The sequence below is a fragment of the Mauremys reevesii genome, linkage group 20 (assembly GCF_016161935.1).
Source record: "Mauremys reevesii isolate NIE-2019 linkage group 20, ASM1616193v1, whole genome shotgun sequence".
NCBI lineage: Eukaryota > Metazoa > Chordata > Testudines > Geoemydidae > Mauremys > Mauremys reevesii.
Genome location: NC_052642.1, coordinates 12,609,837 through 12,630,928, shown reverse-complemented (window position 1 = coordinate 12,630,928; position 21,092 = coordinate 12,609,837). Strand labels below are relative to the sequence as shown.

General features: G+C 39.9%; 1 protein-coding gene across 8 annotated transcripts in view; it reads right to left on the bottom strand.

The window, feature by feature from the left end:
• TPST1 (tyrosylprotein sulfotransferase 1) overlaps nucleotides 1-21,092 on the bottom strand; it is a 72,088-nt gene that overhangs the window by 1,449 nt on the left and 49,547 nt on the right. For 4 of the 8 annotated variants that reach the window (XR_005590103.1, XR_005590100.1, XR_005590104.1 and 1 more), the window contains 3 exons: nucleotides 8,513-8,563; nucleotides 3,300-3,375; nucleotides 620-667 (listed from right to left, as the gene is read on the bottom strand). Coding sequence is in view for 2 of the 8 variants with exons in the window: in XM_039507777.1 (XP_039363711.1) it covers nucleotides 650-667; nucleotides 8,513-8,563 (69 nt within the window). In the remaining 6 variants the exon portion in view is untranslated. The remainder of the gene's footprint in view (nucleotides 1-619; nucleotides 668-3,299; nucleotides 3,376-8,512; nucleotides 8,564-21,092) is intronic. The other 4 variants (XR_005590101.1, XR_005590102.1, XM_039507778.1 and 1 more) reach the window with 4 other exon arrangements.

The following is a 21,092-nucleotide window of genomic DNA, read 5'->3' as shown; positions in this document are numbered from 1 at the left end:
GCTGTTTCAGAACGTATGGAACACTATAAGCAAAAAACATAAGGTTAGCTCTTTCTTTTTTTTTCCTGGTCATTTCTTATCCCACTCTTCAGCCAAAGAACTGTCTTTAAAAATATAAAAAGTTTATTCTAAAAAACTTTGTCTTGTTAAAAATGCATTTCAATTTGATGTACACATGTCACCTGTATATTAATTTTAACACAAATTAAAAATGTGAAGATCTACTAAAATGTGCCAAATAGTTTGTTCATTTTATATTTTCCTTTGTACTTCCAGCCATACCACAGCACAGAAAAATCCAAGAATAGAGAAAATGATTTAAATTCAGAGGTGATATCATGTATGGTTGTCTAGCAATCCTGAAATGATGTAATTTACACTTTTTCAGCTCCTCAGCATATTGAATTATACCAAATTGACTCATATATATTACTTTTGAATCTGAACTAAATACCTTCCATCTATTTCCCACCCTAAGCCCCAAATATATTAATGCAGAATGCAATTTTCCACTCTGAAGCTTCCATTAATGATTTGAGATTTTAAAAGAGCACAATAAACCAGCTTAACTGAAACAATTGGAGCAGATAAATAACCTTGTGATACTCCATTTTATTACCTTATGTGCAAGGTAAGTCCATCAGATATTCTACTCCACTGGTTCTGTCTGTTAAAGCAAATACATACATATATTAATATAAAATGCTACCACCAATTAAAGCAAAATTAGTTGTTTTCCATTACAAAATAAAAATATCACTAATAGTGCCATTTAGTTGTTTGGTTCTTTTTATTATACTCAAGACTCAAATAAACAGAACAAAATATTAAGTAGTAAGACTAATTTAATAGAAGCGATTTCAGCTCCAGCTTCAGATTTTCCAAAAGGGAAGCAATCATATATATTTTATAATTCTTTTAGCATATACTGCCCATGAAGCATACTAACTCTACTGCTATATCACGAAGATTTTTTATGCAATGTTGTGGTAGCTGTGTTGGTCCCCGGATATGAGAGAGACAAGGTGAGTGAGGTAGTATCTTTTATTGGATCAACTTTTGTTGTGAAAGAGACAAGCTTTTGAGCTGCACAGAGCTCTTTTTCAGATCTGGGAAAGGCACTCAGAGTGTCACAGCTAAACACTAGGTGGAACAGATTGTCAAACATAAGGAGATAACACATTGCAATAAACTATTCAAACTGAAGTGGCAATTAACACCTCTGCAGTCATAGGACAAAGGAGAGTTATGAGCTGCAGACTGTTGTAATGAGAAACAAAACCAGTGTCTCTACTGAGACCATGATTTTTGGTGTCTAGCTGAGTTATGAATTTAAGCTCCCATGCCTGTCTTTTGAAGGTATTATGCAGGTTTCCTTTAAGGATGAGGACTGAGAAGTCAGATTTGGAGTGATCATTTTGTGAAAAGTGTTAACCCACGGATGATAGGGTATTTTTGTCTGATCATTTTTTCTGATTTTGTTGTTGAATGTAAAGTTAAGGATGAAGATGAAAAGGATGAGTTTAGCAATGTTGTCCATTGTCTTATAGATATGTGAAGCAGCCATGATGAGGGATATTGGTGTATAGGGAAGAGACATTCATAGTGGCAGGTATGGTGTTCTGAGGGAGGTTTGTGGTGCTGTGGAGTTTCTGGAGGAAGTCAGTCCTTTGAGTAAAGAGTGGTCTCAGCATAGTTTATATGAGTCCTGATATTCCTTCAGTAAGAGTGCCATGGCCAGATATGATGGGTGTGCCTGGGTTCCCTTGTCTGTGTACCTTGGGAAGCATGTAGAAGGTCCCTGGTGTGGGTTTGTGGGAGATGAAGTGGTAGAGTTTGTCTTGGAGTTGTCTGGGGAAGGATTTGATGATATCCTTAAATTCCTGTGTGAATTGTGATATGGGGTCTTCTTTGAATTCTTTATGGTAGGTGGTGTAGGAGAGTTATCAGTTGGCCTAACTGATGTAGTCATTACAATTGAAAACTACAGTGCATCCCCTTTGTCTGCTGGTTTGATCACTATTTAGTGGTTGGCTTTTAGGGACTGTACAGCTATCCTCTCCACAGTGGAGAGGCTGTGGTGGACATGATGTTTGTTAAGGATGTCACAGCTGATTTTTTTTCTGAAGTAATCAATGTAATGGTCAAGTATGTGGATGGTGGGTTTTTTTTTTGTTTTGTTTTATTTTGCATTCTTCTGCAGCATGAGGAATGGGTCACTGGCTGGTTTGAACTAGAGTAAATGGTAGATTTTCCGAATTGAAATCTTTAAATCAAGATTTGAGGACTTCAGTAACTCAGCCAGAGCTTATGGGCCTGTTGCAGGAATAGGTGAGTCAGGTTCTGGGGCTTGCGATGTGCAGGTGGTCAGATTAGATGATCATGATGGTCCCTTCTGGCCTTAAAGTCTATGAATCTAAGATATTACCTCATCCACTTTATCTCTCTAAAGATTTTTTTCTGACTTCAGTTTATATGTTTCTCTCTTTTTAGAGAAACATAAAACTTACTTTTTTTAAATTAAGCAGATTTAAATTAACTGTATCAGTTCTACTACTAAGAATTAGAAGAGTTCCATTTTAACCATCTCACTTGGAACACAACAGACATTTGCTGCAAGTTAAGGACCAAATTCTGCTGACTTAACGGGTCAATTTTTTAAAAATAGGAATTATTTATTTTTTAAATAACTAATATTGTAGGCTTCAGGAAACATGACAATTTAGGGTTTATAAAGCACCATGTCTATTTACTGTGCTCTATTAAATATTTTAAAAATAGCTTAACTTCCACTATTCAGAAATTCAACACCACACAGGTATGTACTGCTAACTTTTTCTTTCTTTAGACACAACTGTGCACATGTACTACATATACGGCAACTACACATGTAATATTGTAGCTTAACAAGACTTTGTCATCATTTAGTTCTATGAACTAACCACTGCATACTTCTTCAAATCAGTTTGCTGAACTACTACTGCTAAAAATCAGACATTTAAATACTTTTTCACCTTTAAGCTGCATAGACACTTTGGCCAGCAGTTGAGAGCTGAGCAATACTATGAATACCGTGAGCAACAGCACATTTAGCTGAGTGGTGTCAGGTTCTTCATGGCTTTATATTAGCTAAGCATAGCTTGCAAAGCATGAACACTAACTGTTCAAAATGTAAGAACAGGCAAACACCCAGTAACAGAGCAAAGCCCAGGTTAGAGATCGCACATAAAGAAAGTTTATCAGAAACATTCAAGGTGCCCACAGCTAAGAGTTTTATGCTCTGAAAACGTGAAACAGACACCACAGCTACTCTACTTTACTGGTCCATGTTCATTTTATCTTGCCACGGGACTTCCTTTCTACTGTCTTCTTTGGCTGGAACAAAAGAAACCAATTTTGGTTTTTAAATAAAAAAATATTTTTAATTTGAACTGATGGGGCAAGTCAAAAGGTTTAATTTCATATGCAATAAATTCTTCTGTGCATTTTCCTGAATCTCTAGTTTTAACATATCAAGAATAATTAAAAGTTATCCTTAGGAAAAATAGTTTGTTCCTATATTTTTGGATATTGAATTACAAAATGTGCCTATCCTTTTATCCTGAGAGTATGACACTGAAAGCATGAGCAAAGTTTCTGAAACACTGGTTACAAACATCACACTAACCTTCCCAATGACCGTAAGAGGTAAGCAAGTACAGTAAAAGCTTTTTTATCTGGAATGTTGGGGGGGTGCCAGTAAGTGAAAAATTCTAGTTAACTAAGAGGGAGGGAGTTTGGGTGCAGGAGGGGGTGTGGAGCTGGAGTTGGGGCACAGGAAAGGGTACGGGATGCTGTATCCGGGTGGCACTCACCTCGGGCGGCTCCCCAGAAGCATTGACGTGTCCCTGCTGCTCCTAGGTGGAGGCGCAGCTAGGCAGCTCTGCATGCTGCCTCTGCCCGCAGGCGCCACCCCCGCAGCTCCCATTGGCCATGGTTCCCGGCCAATGGGAGCTGCAGAGCCAGTGCTCAGGGCAGGGACAACGCACAGAGCCGCGCCTCTGCCTAGGAGTGGCAAGGACATGTCGTTGCTTCGGGGAGCCACACACAGCCAGGTAGGGAGCCTGCCAGCCATTGACAGCGCATGAACCATCAGCTGGGGGAGACTAGCCCCAGCCTGCTCCTTCTGCCCGAGGCCTTCTGCACCCCCCCCTGCAAGAGCCTAGGGTCCATCCCCCCTGCAGCTGCTGGCCCCCACCCCAGGCTAGCACCTCTGGCCCCGGAGCGCCCTGGAGCGCTGGGAGGGCAGGCGCCACGGCCCCAGCCCCCCACCCAGGCCTGGAGGGCAGGTGCCACCACACAGGGGCACTGAAGCCGCAGAGTGGGAAGCAGTGGGACTGAGGATGGGGCATGGGTGGGCCATGCCTGTCTGTTTGGGGCGGCACAGCCTCCCCCAGCCTATGATACCTGCCACCCATGCTGCCGGCCCCGCGCAAACTGAACTATAAACTGGACTGTCAATGAAGATCATGAATGCCGGTTCATAGAGCTTTTCAGCTGGAAAAGTGCCGGATAGCTCAGCTTTTCTTGTATACTATTAAAGGATAAGAAAACTGAGTAAGAGAGCAAAGTGACTATTTCCTGACTACCAGCGCCCCGATACTCCACAGGGTGACAATACTCCCTCTAGAGCACTGGCTCCCAAGCTTTTTACTAAAGGTCACCCACCACCTCCATTTTGTCTATTTTTCTGACCCTCCCAGGGTACAAATGGGGGATCCCCAAAATCACAGACCAGCATCCTCCTCCTTGCACTGCAAAGGGGACACTGACAGCCTGCAGCAGCTCCCTACAACCTGGCACCACCACCTTAATCCTGGCCCAGGGCAGAAGGGAGGTCCAGGTGGAGGGGGCTGGACAGCAAGCCTGCTCCACACTCACCCCACAGTGGCAGCTCCTGTCACATGAGGCTGGGCCCAGCTCCCCATTCTGGGCATTGCGACCAGGCACACGGGGCGCAGCACCACTCAGGTTTGACTCAGCCACCCCTTCACCATGACTGGGCCAAATAGCCATGGTGCTGCAACCCCATGAGCCCTTCTGTCATGGACGGGCCAACCCTGCGTGGCACTGTGACCCTGTGCGCCAGACTGCGACACCCAGAGGAAGGTCCAGCCAGGTGGGACAGGAGCCACTGCTACAGAGTGAGTGCATGGCAAGCTTGCTCGCCAACTCCCTCCTCCCAGCACCGGACCTGTGACCCATCTAGAACCTGCGCATGGCCCAACGGTGGGTCGCAACTCACCACTTGGGAAACACTGGTCGAATGAAATGAAATTTCAGAAGCACATTGGGCCAAACCATTGTCCTGTGTGCACTCAAACTTTTTTAAATTGCCACTTATCTGACAGACATTAATACATATTATTTTATGGCATTAGTGTGAAGAAGGGGGAAAAGATGAAGTGTTTTAGTGAGTTACCTAATTACCTGGTCCTCCCCAAATATGCAATTCTCTATGGCTCCCAGGTTCTTGGAACCACCATTTTTGTAGCAATGCTAACCTCAAGAAATCAAAAATCATGACTCACACCCCTAAAAATCAAGAGATTTTTATAGAAAAAATTATATTGTGTTTTTTTCAGTCCGTCTTGATTTTTGAACTCCACTTACCCATCCCCAATGCGTGGGGGCGTGACAATCAATGTTGCCCATTCTACCAAATGTACTTGCCCCTGCTGCAGGAGCTCAAACATGCCTGCCCCCACCCCAGCAATTAATCCTGTCCCCCAGCCCTACCACAAGTTTGAACTGAATGAAGGGGGCTGAACTGATAGGGTGGGTGCTGGGGGGGCAGACACCCACCCCATCAGTCTCCACCTCGCTCAGTTCAGCCCCACTGTCCTCATTAATTCATCTCCCACCCCTCCACGGCTATTCCTCTCCCTGTTTCTATAGGGCAGAATCACATTAATGTTAGATCTTTTTCAATTTAACTTTTGTATTATTCTAACTAATTTTTCCATGAACAAGCCCTAAGATAATAATGATAAGCAATTCCAGCCTTTGGTATCTCAAGCCCTTTGTACATAGATACATCACCAGACGTGCTACCAATTACAGGGGTCCTACCCTATAGCCCAGAGGTGGCCAAACTGAGCCTGAGAAGGAGCCAGAATTTAACAGTGTACATTGCCAAAGAGCCACAGTAATATATCAGCCCCCCCATCAGCTCCCCCACTCCACTTCCAGAGCCTCCCACCCACCGGCAGCCCCCCCCGATCAGCGCCTCCCCCTCCCTCCCGATCAGCTGTTTCGTGGCATGCAGGAGGCTCGGGGCGGGGGGGGGGAGAAGCGAGGACACTGCAGGCTCAGGGGATGGGGCGGGAAGGGGTGGAGTGGGAGAAGGGCCTGTGACAGAGCCAGCGGTCGAGCAGTGAGCACTCCCGGCACATTGGAAAGTTGGCGCCTGTAGCTCCAGCCCCGGAGTCGGTGCCTAAACAAGGAGCCACATATTAACTTCTGAAGAGGCTCCAGAGCCACAGGTTGGCCACCCCTGCTATAGCCTTTCCTCATGTAACTGTGATTGGGAATTTTCCCTAGGTCATGACTGAGCCCATAATTTGTATGCATTCCTACAAACAACAACATGATCCATTTTTGTTTTCAATCCAACCTTGTAAAATTCTCACTCATCAGGGACAGTGTTTTGTTTTCTTTTGGGTTTGCTTTGGTTTTGGTTTTGTAAAACAAGCAAGTAAAATATCATTAATATGTTTACTATCTTCATGGTAAAAGTGAGTGAGCATGTTTTGCTCCTGGGTGAGACAATCTGCATGACGCTTTTTCAATGCCAGATTAACGGAATAGAATGAGGCACATTTAGATGCAGTCTTCTCTTTTTTGTCATTAGATTCACCATATTAAAAGCAAAGAAAAAATGTGGTTGATAATTTTATAACATGTACGTTTATTGTACGACAATTCCTCAATGTAGATTAATCAGTTGAAAAATATATCTGTTTGAGAGTCTATTTACATTTCTTAATTATTTAAAACTTGTTTGTAGTCACAAGACATCTACATATTAATCTAATGGAATTCTGAGAATTAAGTCCTACCTTCTCTTTGATTAAAGTAAAGGTCATTAAATTGTTAGCAGAAGACCAGCAACAGAACCCAGAATTTGAGATGCCGCACATAGAAATGGAAAACCTTTGTTGGGTTTATATTGATACCAGATCTAGATCAGGCACTCTCTTGGCAATTTATGTCTGAAGGACCTCACGTCTGTTATTGAAACGATGAGGAAATACCTTCTCTAGTTATTACTGCTCACATAGCCCCTATTCTAATTTCTTCAATACCCTCTAGGACAGGACTGTGCCATGTATAAGCATCACATTATTAGTACATAATTATGTTACTATAGAATAGAATACACTTGACTACTTTGGGAGGATAATCCTCCCTATCTATCTATAAATAAATAAATGTAATTGCAATACAAGGTCAGCAAAACTCCCTGAACTAGTTAGCTGATGAGAATATTATATCTTAATGTACCCAATTAGAATTATAATTAAAGCTGTGAAGTATATTAACTAGTTCAATGTTCTTAGTAAATGATGAGATAACTTATCTTTACTGCCCAGGACTGAACTGCTTTACTGAAGTGTGGCAAAACACTCTGGAGATAGCCTCGCTATCTGCCCTGTACTTGATTTAGAACCTTTCAGAACAAAGCAACAGATAGCAAATTACGTTTCTTTACTACCAATAATAATATGCAACATTCCATTTAGAGGTATTTAGAATGAAACTTGGCCTGAATGGCAAAGTTCAGGTCTGAAGTTTCCCAAGTTTCCAGGAATGTTTGGATCTGTCACTTTGTCTTGGACTCCTCTCTAGTTTGGATGTAGCGTGCTACATTCCATACCAGAGATGCAAACAGGCTCAGGAATAGTGTGGGGACGCTAGGACTCTCTAGGACCGTGCAGGAGAAGAGCAATGAAGATCTCGAGCTCTGTGGGAAAGCTGGTAGGCACACCGTTTTCTATCACCCACTAGCAAACAAGACATCAGGTAGAAAAAGTAGGCATGGAACTAATATTAAAAATAGGATACAAGAAGGCCCCAGCATGCAGAGGGGAAAAAAATCAAATTACTCTAGACAGTGGGACAAACCATATACAATGCCCAGTTTATGGCACATACTTCATTAATCCAGATGAGGAAGTTCTCTAAAGTTCTGTAAACTCAGATATTTAAGCATTCCTTCAGAGAGAAATGAAGCACTATATGGCTTCACAAATCTGACCATTCTTACTATCAGCTTCTGTCATGGAAGGCCTCCCTAATTCATAGGAGGACATATTACCTATGACTCAACCATATATAATCACATTGAAATGCAAAAATCAGTTCTCTATAAAGGGATTGTTAATAAAGTTGTGTATCACATCTCTCTCGCATTCACACACTTTCTCCATATCGCTTCATCAGAGAGAAGCGAAACAATACAATACTGTACCTGTGGCATTTCTTTAAGAAAATCAGGAAGCTGAAATTCACCTTTATAGACCTGGGGGGGGAAAAACATAATAAAACTTTAAGCAGATGCTATCATTATGTTATGTTCAAACTGCTAACTAAAAGATAGGTTAGTCTGGGTCATCTGGAACTAGTCATGCTAATCAGACATGCCCGGAGGATTGATTTAAATCAACGATTTTAATCAAGATTTAAAATGAGCAAACAGGAAACCTTGATTTAAATAATTTACTGTAATCGTGTTTTGCATGTGTACTTTTTAGCTATTTTCCTAAAAAAAAGTTGAGTCCCATGGGTTGGTAACCACTAAAACATGTTGATTTGCAACTAAATATAGACTTTACACTAAATTTAGGCTTCTTTTAAGAACTAGTAGAGTCATTCTCAGAACTAGTTTTTATTCATAGATTGGAAAAGGAAAACAAGCTTTCCTGCTTTTTCAACTCCCAAATGATTTGTTAACTTTGAATGTAGTAGTCATTGAACCAAACTAGTTGAATAAACTGAAATGAAGAAAATATTCTCTCTGCACCTCCAGAAGAGGCTACTCCTGAATAATTGGCTTAGTACTTCAGTAAGCTCTGATTCCAGATGCTTAGTCACAAAGTTCAAACATGTACTTGTTAATATTATATTTGATATTTAAATAATTTAATAGATTATAGTAAATTTAAGCCTTAACAGAGTGTCAAATTCAAATTTAATTTTAAATGTTTATTTCAAAAAATAAAACAATTTAAACTTTTAAAAATCTGATTTAAATAAAAAAAGATTGTATTTTATCTTTTAAATCATTATTTTTATCCATCAGGTTGTGGCACTTCTTATTTTAGAAATTCTCATTTTAAATCCATGAATGAAAATGTGTGTTAGTCTGATCCAGTTCTACACCTTTACACACATTCTCCAGCTTATAACTCCATGGTGCCTACAAAAAGCCTGAGAATAGTTAAGCTGCTGATGTGCTGAGACCACTGCTTATCATGCTGACAAATATTGTAGCTTTTTCTTATGCTCCCCAATCTGTCTGTACCCAAATGTTATTTCACATCTTACACTTGGCCTGGAAGCTTTTTGGGGCATGGGCTGTCTTTTTGTGTTCCGTTTGTACAGTGCCTAGCACAATGGCAGCCTAGTCCATGACTAGAGCCCAGAGGCACTATGGTAATACAAACAATAACGTCACATATTGACTGATTGTTCTGTTAGAGTGAGAAGTAAATGGCATTTAATACAATTTTTATTTAAGAAACATGCACTAGGTTAATACATGGCAAAAATCTTATAATTTACCCTACATCTGAAGTTTTCTCAGGGTACAAATTATGCTTGATGTAAGTCCGATATACCTTACTCACTATATATTAACTTAGCTATATCCAATATAAAACTGTCTTTTTTAAATCTGTCTTTCCTTACGATGTGGTGCCATACAAAAATCTCTCCAAAATTAAAACCAATTACTAATTACAGAGTTAAAAAATAAAAGAGGAATTAAGTACAATTTGCAGTAGGTTATCCTGACATGGCTAATATTGAATAGAAGGATCTTGCATCTACAGAATTGACAGTTTCCTGTCTGGTCTGAATGGGAGTCTAAACTAGACAAAGTCTCCAATTTTGAGCTCATATTAGGAGCAGAACGGTCTCTGAAATAATTACTATGTCAGTACACTGCAGTGGCTTTGTCGCTGAGGCTGAGTCAGCTCAGAGTTTCCTGTCTGCAAAATAATTCACCCCAAATATGCCTGCAACATTAAACAATACGATTCATTTTGACTAGACTAAGCAAGCTGAGAGCTTTCACTACTCTATTTCCATAACTAGACTGGTTAAACACATGCAATGACCCAGACTTTACTATAAAAAAATAACCAGGGAGCAAGGAATCATCTAAATAAGTTGCAAAACCTTAAAAGTTATCTCAAAAGGAGTGGACAAAGATAGAAGAACAATGGTAATCCACAATGATAGGCACAGCTCTCATTCACATTCTTGAAGCCATTCCCACAATAACCATAGCTTCCCACAATAACGTTAATGAAAGCTTCATTGGTCAAAAATTCAGTGTGTGGTCAATGAAATCCAAATTTATTGTAAACGTCTGAGTTCAGCAGACTACTTCAGATTTTTATCTTTTAGTTAAGCCATTAAAATGAAGCTCATCTCTCTAGACAGCAGCTAAGAAGTGATGCAACAATGTTGTCACATTAATACTACAAACAATTTATTCACCTATCCACAACATGAAACCATTTTGGCTAATTTCATATCCATGAAAGAAATTGAACTGCCTCAGAAGCATTAGGCTATGAAGTTCCATATTAACGTGATTTTTTAGTAGAAGAAAACATAGCTCATGAAAACAATATAGAGATTTGTTACATCAGTCAAAATTAGCAAAAAGACTAATAGCCACGAAAGTCACAATGATCAGCTCAGTTATTTCCAAAATGCCCAAACACTAATTAACTCAGTGTACTGAGCTTCTGTGAGGTAGTAAATATTTCAACCTGCAGGTTAAAAAGTCGATATAGTCCAAGCACCACTATGTTACTCAATATTTGTTTAGTGAAAAGGAGTCCATTTAAACAGGATTAATAATAGTGTTGGGTCAGGATTTTAATGCAGATATAATTCTCTCCCTGTTAGATTTTGCAATGTTTTATTTGGTCAGTTCAGTGTACAATGTTAAAAATTTGACAAAATAAAATTCTCATGCAACAGAGATACAGCAACAGGCACCTGGAAGACAGCTGTGCAATTATTCACATACTACCAAAGACAAATCCTTCTCAGATAGTATTTTAATATTATGGTAGAGTCAAAGGTGCAACAAAGCCTCTAGTCACACAGCATTATCCATTTTCCATAAGCATAATTGGGCACAGCAGATCAGATTACTGCAGATAAAAGTGATACTGTAATTTGCTACATGCTTCATTTTTGTAATGTAGATACTGAAGAAAAACTACTTTTGGTTCAGACAGACATTTTAAATATTCATAACCTAGGAGATTCTTTGCTCCCATCTGTCATGAACAGTCAGTTTCCTATCATGTGAATTCTTATCCACAGATAATCTAAACCAAAATGCCCATGTGATGTTACATAAAAAGCACCAATACTGCAACATTGTCCAAAAATAATGCAAGAGGAGATTTGATTAGGAGTTTTTAAAGATTAGGAATTTGGGAGGGTTTTTACATATTAGGCTCTTTCATACTAATACATGCATTCTACAAGCGAGACAGCCAATAAAACAGGATGTACCTTGTATTTCAACATTTGCAGCTCTAGTTCCTTTTAGGCACTACCAGTTCAAGATCTAAACAACACTTGTAAGTATTAATAAAAAAAAGTTAGCTTATGCAGAACCGGTTTCCCTGAACAAAGTTACCTTCTTAAGTCAGGAAACCTATCTAGATACCATTTTCTACTCCGCCTAGAGGTTTGTTAAAGATCTTCAAAATATGGACATCTATTATAAACTTGTTCTATTTTCTCATACAAATCACCCCTCACCTCCTCTAACCTCTCCCAAGGAGATGGCAGAAAACATGCAATCCTCACGGAACTGGAGAGTTGCCTGAATAGGATTCTACTTAAACAGCGTGCAAAATATAAAAGCACACACTGGCTACTGGGTGGGGTTTTACAACAGTATATCTGAATTTCATACAATTTGGCAATTTTTTTTTAGAAGAGCCAGAAGTAAACTACATGCAGTATTTGGAAGCAGGATGGAACTCTAACATTAATGGTTTCCTTGTAAAGTTCTTAAAAAGGTTTATTGAAAAAAAAGGAAAGGAAAGGAAAAATGAGATATTGCTTTCTGAGGTTGCTGACCTGTTAGTTAACTACTCATCATGGTGAGGAGAGGTGGGGGTTAAGCTTTTCTAGAAGCATCAGATTTATGCACCAATTTTTCTTAGATATCAAAATGGTTGAGATTCTCTATTCCATTCTAGGAGAGGTTAACAGGGCCAGATGACATTCACCCAACACAGTTACAGTATTGTGCAGCCATAGTTAGCCCTGCTTTGATCCCTGTAAACCCCAATATAGGGCCATTCTGGCTTGTGCTGCAAACCAGATGCAGACCTGAGGAAGATGCCATAACTTAGAAGGCTGCCAAGATGCTAAGTTACACAGGTGCCATTTTGGCTCCCAGAGAAGCCCAGAAAAATCAGAGGGCTATAAACAATCTTTGACTCTCACCCTCAGCTGCACCTTGTGTAATGCACCTCCAGAGAGTTCTACAAGAGTCTTGGCCAGAATGTGCAACATATAGCATCTTTCTTCTTTATAATTTCTCTGTTTCTTATATGGCAGCATATGGCACCATCAGTAATTTTTACGGAAGCAGACATAATTAAATGAGCTGTAGTTGTAGCGAAATAATGTATTTAATTTAATAATTTGTATAAAAACATTTATTTCCCCTGCCACTGCTGGAGCAGCTCTGCAGCCAACCGCTCAGGCGGCCCTGCAGCCAGCCACACTGGCTGCTGCTGGAGCAGCTCCAGGGCCAACCGCACCAGCGGCTACTCGGGTGTCCCTGGGCAGCTGGCCAGTGCATCTGAGTTGAGAGCACTGTCCAGAGCGGTCACAATGGAGCACTCTGGGATAGCTCCCAGAGGCCAACACCATCCAATTGCAACAACACTACCCCAATTCGACCCGGCAAGGTCGATTTCACCGCTAATCCCCTCATCGGGGGAGGAGTACAGAAATCGATTTTAAGAGCCCTTTAAGTAAAAAAAAAAAAGGGCTTCATCGTGTGGATGCGTGCAGGGTTAAACTGATGTAACGCTGCTAAATTTGACCTAAACTCGTAGTGTAGACCAGGGCTAAGTCCTAGAGGTTGGTTTAGGCAGGTCTACCCCCAGTTATTGGTGATATGGTGGGAGCCCTGTAATTCCACAATGGAACCAGTTAAACGCCTGGTGTGAGAGAACAGGCCATGGGCATGTAGTGCCCTTCCCCAGTAGTAATAAAGTTGTAGCCTGCCTCCTAGATCCATCCCGTGTGTCTGTGGTTCATTCCCCCTCGTGTCTTGATCAAGACCCTGTATAATGGCAATCTACTAAGCAAGGAGATTTGGGAACTGCTTCTTCAAATGCCAGTCAAAACCGCTTCTTCAGCCATGTGGGGTCATTAGAGAAGGCAAAGACATTAGAGAAGGGTGTCATGTTTTACTTTAAATGGAATCATTTCATTTTCTTAAATTAAATCTGTTACTATGCCAATATTTTAACTGTGTGATCACAGTCACTGTTATGATTTCCAAGCAACTAATATTCAGCAGAATATTAAAGAAGTTAAGAAGAGAATTGGCACCTGATATTTTCAGAAATAAAAAAGTTTCAGAAATATACTGAATCTTCCACTTTGAGATGGATTGTTTTCTGGATAAAAATCTCCCTAATAAAATCCACAAGCTGGGGCTGTTCCTACAGCAATTTCAGAAAACAATTGTTCCAATACAAAATAGCATGGCAGCAATTTACATGTACAAGAAAATCGATTTTGTTTCATTTTATTTTATAAACTACTGCAAATTCCATCGTAGAATTTGTCTCGTAAAGCATACCTATAACAAAGCCTTTTAACCTTTTTTGAAAATCAGGTGTTTACAAATATTTTAAGAAACTATTTTAGATAAGCAAAAAAAAAAATCACACTGCAGACTGCAAGTAGGAACTAAAGAGAGCAAACTCATTTAATATAGGTCACTGAACAGTCACCAGATGGCGACTTATAGTAATTAAACTTATACTCCAGTGGTGAATAGCTCAATATCCTATTATTAATCAGGGTTAATTTCTCTTTTCCAAACCATACAGACATTCCTGTGGAGAGAATGGAGGCAGTGGCGTATCTACATCTAAAAAGCTCAAAGAAGAAAGTTAACAACAAACAAACAAACTATACCAAAGGAGTCACAGGAGATTTGCAGGTTCTCTTCAAGGAAACCCCTGTCTCATGGGTGACCACTTAGAACAGTGTTTTTCAAACTGTGGGTCGTGGCCGAGTACTGGGTCGCAGCATGTAAGACACTGGGTCGCCTTGCTCTGGTCAGCACCACCAACCGGGACGTTAAAAGTCCCGTCAGGGGTGCTGCCCAACTAAGGCAGGCTAGTGCCTACCTTTTCTGACGCTGTGCTGCACCCTGGATGCGGCCAGCAGCGGGTCTGGCTTCTAGGCAGGGGGCCAAGGGGCTCCACGCGCTGACCCCGTCCCGAGCACTGGCTCCACACCGGTGCCTGTGGGTGAGAGTCACGCTTCTCCCTAGGAGCCAGACCTGTTGCTGGCAGCTTCCGGGACGCAGCATGCTCTGCGGTGCCAGGACAGGCGGGAAGCCAGCCTCTGCACTCCAGCTGCGCTGCTGCCAGAGATAAGTCTGCACCCCAACCCCTGGCCCAGCTCTGAGCCCCCCCAATTCTGGAACCCCTTCCTGCACCCCAAACCCCTCATCCCAGCCCCACCCCAGAGCCTGCACCCCCAGCCCAGAGCCCTGACCCCCTCCCGCACTCCAACCCCCTGCCCCAGCCTAAAGCCCCCTACCACACCCTGAACCCCGCATTTCCAGCCCCACCCGCAGCCCTCACTTCCAACCCCAACCCTCTGCCCCAGCCCTGGGCCCCTCCCACACCCCAAACCTCTTATCCCCAGCTCCGTTGAGTCGCGGGCATCAACTATTTTCTCTAACTGGGTCCCCAGAAAAAAGTTTGAAAACCACTGACTTGGTTCTTGTATTCTAAGATGCAATTTTTTTTTTTCCAGTTTAAAAGTTAGATTAAAGAACACAAGCCAAAATACACACAGCGAAATGCTTCTGTGGCCACCAACACCATCCATTCGCAGCTTAGCTATAGCACAATCATGGCCTTGATTCTGGTCTGTTCCACAGCTACATCTCATTGCTGCATACCTTACACAAAGATACACTACATCTTTTACAAGACAGAGCTGCTCTACCACACTGGTGTCAGATGCACTATTTATAATGCTTTGGGATCATTAGTGCAGAACATTGTCCTTACTTTGTATTTAAAAGGCAAACACATGATCTCTAATATAGTGTCTCTCAGTTGATAACACTAGCATAACATTGAGGAAATGTCTTCAAGAGCCAAGCTGGGGATAAGCTGTGTCTTTGAAACAGAAGGGTTTATAAACCTCAATTTCTTTCTCCAGCTATTATGACCAGTCAACAGAATTTTCTGTGACATGACAGAGAAAAATATAGCTTGCAGAAGTTATTATAAGAACCACCAGTAAGTAGCCAGGCAGAACCCCCACGCTTTTTCCTCTAAGCATATGTACGTTTTCTTCTCACAATCTCTTTATGGTGAACATCGGAACCTTTAGGAATCATCAAAAGAAATGACTGGAATATGTAATACTGTGTCCACAAATTCATTCAATGTGGAGTGTGTGCCAAAGAAATACTGGAGTAATACATTACAGATGTGAGAGGAAACTGCACAGCCAGTCATAATACAAGGATAAGCCAATTTCAACTGGGCATAAGTCAAAATCTAATAGTCACAAGGAATCCTCCAGTTTTTGCTATATTCTATTCAACTCTTAACAGATGTCTCTGTGAAGTTCACTATTCTGACTGAGCTACAGACACATCCGATATTCTTAAAATATAATGAAGTGATTCTAATACCTTATATTCTTCACTTAGTAAATGGGCTACTAGTTTGTAGCATTTCAGAAAACACCAATTATTAATATTTTGTATACACATGAACTCAATTACAAAAGAGTCCTTTGTACATGAGGATATGGAATCTGTTTACCTCTTATATTTCTAGAAAAAGCCACTGTACGTTTAACTATAAATATATCAAACTTGAGTCACTGCTAGGTGATCCTTGAAGTAAAGTGGATGAGCACAACAAGAATACCAAAAGATTTGCTTATATTATAAAAAACTAATAAAGTGCAAAATTCTACATAAATGCACAGAAAGCTAGCGTTGAAGTCAACAGGCGCCATGTATGCATCAAGGGACAGACATATTTTTATTTATTTGTCCCTCTGTATGCATTGATCTATATCCAATACTATTCAGATTCTAGTGGCACACATCTTCCACCTCCGTACTCAATGCCCTGCATAAGAATGGATGTCTTACATGCATCCACACAGTACAGGAGAAGCATGCAAGGCCCAACATGAAATTAATGAAGCAATTAGTCCATAATGAAAAACAGTTGCTTGCAAGATCAATAATTTATTATTAGCAGAAATATCTTTTTAAGGTACAGATTATAACTTGTGAAATGTTATTCAAATGAGCGGTACATTGCTAGCAATGGCAAATTATAAACCACTGAAAAACTGCTATGCAAGATTTTTACTTCTCCAAAGGCAACTTTAAAAAAAAAAACTACCTTGCTTTTAAGATTTGTAAAAGTTAATTACTCTTATTTCTTCCCTGTAGATGTGATATGTTTGTAGCCTTGTCCGTCCTAGTAACTGCTCCTTCACATAGATTATTATTAGCTCATGCTAAGAAAAAAATATTATTTCTTTCAATGATGTAGGTTGAGAGAAAGGCATCCCAAATTATTGAAGAGCTGATAATCATCCTCAATTTTTTAATCTTCATTTCCAAACTCCTTATACAAATATGAATCATTCACATCCAGCTCACCAATACCTACAACTGAATCCTCTGTCTTCACCATATCCTATTCACTTGCTGGGAATGTTAACATTCATTTCCTATGTCACTCTTTGGATGCTTTCCCAACAACTGGAATAGATTGCCATTGAGGTTACGCTGCCAGATACTGTAGGACAGAAAGTTCTTGCTGTTGAAATGAAGCCTCTCTCAGGTTTCTCTTAACCTTAGCTAGTGAATAAATAACTTTTCACAAGTTATAATCTGTTCCATTCAGCAATATGGACAAATGGGTTTTAGATATCAAAAGACGAGTAGGCATTACTATTCATGAAGACAAAAGCCCTCAGTCACCAATGCAAAAACCCAATCAAACAGAAGTCGTCACTGAGGCAGCAAAGCCAGCCTCTACTAACAACATAAGTTATCACAAGCGTGAAGTAGAGAGGTAATTATTCTTATTACAAGCAGCTGTAATTATTTTTCAGCAGGTACCTCCAGGGATAAGCAGTACTACTTAATTTAACTACTCACATTCCAACAGAATCAAAATCATAAGGCAAACTTAAAATCCCAGTGTTCGGGTTAATCAGCATCAGATTCTGTTGCATCTTTTGTTTATTCTTCAAAGAACAGCAAAGCATATGATAACCTGACATTTCAGTCATCCTGGGACTTTTTCCAGAGCTTGCTTTTTAAATCCACCCCAGGTATTTTGCATAGGATATCTGTAGCACTCTACTCCTGCCAAACCAGGGGCAAAAGACTGAGCTCAAAACTCAAATTTGGCAACCAGGCCAGCCAGCTTTAAAGATTACTGTCCTTAAGGTTAGGGAAACTAGTTTTAAGTCTGGTTACTTACACAAAGGAAATGAGCTAAAGCCTGAAAGTTAAACCCTATGCATGACAGAATAGAAAAAATGACCTGCCAAACTACAGTAAAGGCTTTTTTAAAAAAAATCTAATCTTGAAGCAATAGTGAACAAAATTGATTTACAAACTATAATAATGTCACAACCTATCAGTACTTGATAGACTTTTCTTAGGTAATAAAGATAAAGAAAGTATATTTACTTAAAACAGGGTACCAGTCTTCCAAATAATTGCTTTTTACTGAAGGGTGGGGGGGTGCCTTTCACACCAAAATCACTAAGCCCTTGTCTAAATAAGACAGAGTTGGGTTAACACTATTCTAGCAAGAACCATAATTCATTATACAGCTACTATCATGAATTTCTTGGCTGATGTAGCCAAGTCTTAAAAGTAATTCCCACAGGCCACATTGCATACTATTTCTAACAAACAGTATTTCATGTTAATTTCATACTAAACAACAGAACAAGTAGTGTATATTAAGATATTTAGAGTGTGTTTATGGAATATTTTCTAGATCACCAAATATTACACAATTTTATTGTTATTTATGATTTACTCTTGAGAAAGCCAGGAAGAAATTTTCCTTCAATATAATATTACTGAAACCATTACCATCTAATCTATGTATAAATTCAAAAATACCACTTATTCAGATCTGTAAATGGCCAGGTTTATAGACTATGCCTCACTTATTTTATAAAGGAAAAAGGTTCTTCCTATCAGTTTGGAGTCCGTACAAACAATCCACACTGATTACCTAAATATTTACATGTAAATGCCTTTTCATCTTTAACAAAATACATTGTTTCACAAATTTTTACAGTAGTCAAACATCTTCCTGCTTTCCCCTAAGCTCCGAATTTGAGGAATATAGTCTTCTGACCTGCAAATTTGTAACTGGCTTACTTTTATGCCATTTTTACATTTTTTAGACAGACAGACATGCATACATATATTCTATATATGGAATATATATTAGTATTCTAATATATAAGTTACACTTTGCAGTTAAATTGCTTAAAAATAAAGTGACAAGCCTTAGGGAAACCACGAGACAGGCCAGAAAGGCAAAGAAGGAAATGTGAGATAGCCAATATATATATAACAGAGCACGAAGGATTAGTCTTCTAATTATACTAATTTAATTTTCTGCTAAAATGCACATAAATTAAAGAGGTGGTCATTTAATTTCAGTGTTCTAGTAATACAAACAGTCCATTCTAGCTCTGCTCTTGGAATTGAATTTACTTACTGCCTTATTAGGCTTCAGTTTAGGAGGGATTATTCCTTACAATAAACATTTAAATTTAATATGCAAATAAAACCACAACTACTACTCAGCACTGGTAGCTGTACCCCTGGTATAGTGAACAACTATATTTATGGGAAGTTCGTGATTTGTTGCTTTATAAGTAGGACCCTGACAAATTTACGGTCCATTTTGGTCAATTTCATGGTCACAGGATTTTAAAAATCATCAATTTCACAATTTCAGCTATTTAAATCTGAGCTGAGGAAGCGTTGTTCTAAGTCAGCTATAAAAATGTTGGCATACTGTGGGGCCACGCAGGTACCCATAGCAGTCCTACTGATTTGAAGGTATAAATTGTCTCCAAATCTGAACAGTCTTTATGCATAAGAATAAATGGACACAAATCTGACATCAGGAATCATAACATTCAAAAACCAGTAGGAGAGCACTTCAATCTCCCTGGTCACTCACTAACAGACCTAAAAGTGGCAATTCTTTAACAACAAAAAAAACTTCAAAAACAGACTCCAACATGAAACTGAAGAACTGGAATTAATTTGCAAACTGGACACCATCAGATTAGGCCTGAATAAAGACTGGGAGTGGCTGGGTCATTACAAAACCTAAACCTAATTTCCCCAATTCTAATTTCCCCCTACTGTTACTCACAACTTCCTGTGAACTGTCTGAAGTGGGCCACTCTCATTACCATTTCAGAAGTTATTTTTCCTCCCTTGGTATCCTTCTGTTAGTTGAATTGTCTCATTAGACTGACATCACACTTGGTAAGGCAACTCACATCTTTTCATGTATTTATACTTGCTCCTGTATTTTCCACTCCATGCATCTGATGAAGTGGGTTCTAGTCCACAAAGGCTTATGCCCAAATAAATTTGTTAGTCTCTAAGGTGCCACAAGGACTCCTCATTGTTTTTGCTGAAGAGAAGATTCCCAAATGATGATGTAGAAGATGAGTTGAAATTACATGAGGAAAATGTGAAACCAAACACAGGAATCAAAGTTATGAAGAGGACTGAAATCAATTGTTCTCCACATGCACTGAAGATAGGACAAGAAGTAATGGGCTTAATCTGCAGCAAGAGAGATTTAGGATAGCTACTAGGAAAAACCTTTCTATCTGTAATTAAGCTCTGGAAGAGGCTTTCAAGGGAGGTTGTGGAATCCCATCATTGGAGGTTTTTAAGAACAGGTTGGATGAATACCCATCAGGAATGGTCTAGGTTTACTTGGTCCTGCCTCAGTGCTGTGACCTGGACTTGATGACCTCTTGAAAGACCTACATTTCTATGATTCTTAATGTTGTAAACAGGACTCTGCTCAACCACTGAATTAACTGGGAATCTACTGTTACATTAGGGAAGTCCAAAGACTCTCAAAGTGTTTCCCCACAGCCCCACTCCTTGCCAGTCAGATCAAACTGGAGTGAGAGGGAAAAGTTGGCTAATAGTTCTGTGGAAAAACAGCCCTCAGAGAGAGAGAGAGCGCCTAAGGAAATCCCTGCCACTGAGCTTGGAGAGTCTCGGGAGCATCTTCATTTTGCATTTCATCCCACAAAACTATAAAGTGCCAACAGGAGAAAGGAGAAAAGAAACTTCTCTCCTGCCTCAGACTTGGAAAATGCAAAAGAAAACAAGATACAAAGCAACTCCAAGCTTGACAGAGCATTCCCATGATACAGAAACAAATGGTTAATGAAGAACAAGAGTTTACAAAAAAATCTCTGTAATTTAGCTTTAAAGAGGAGCTAGAAATATTTATATCCAT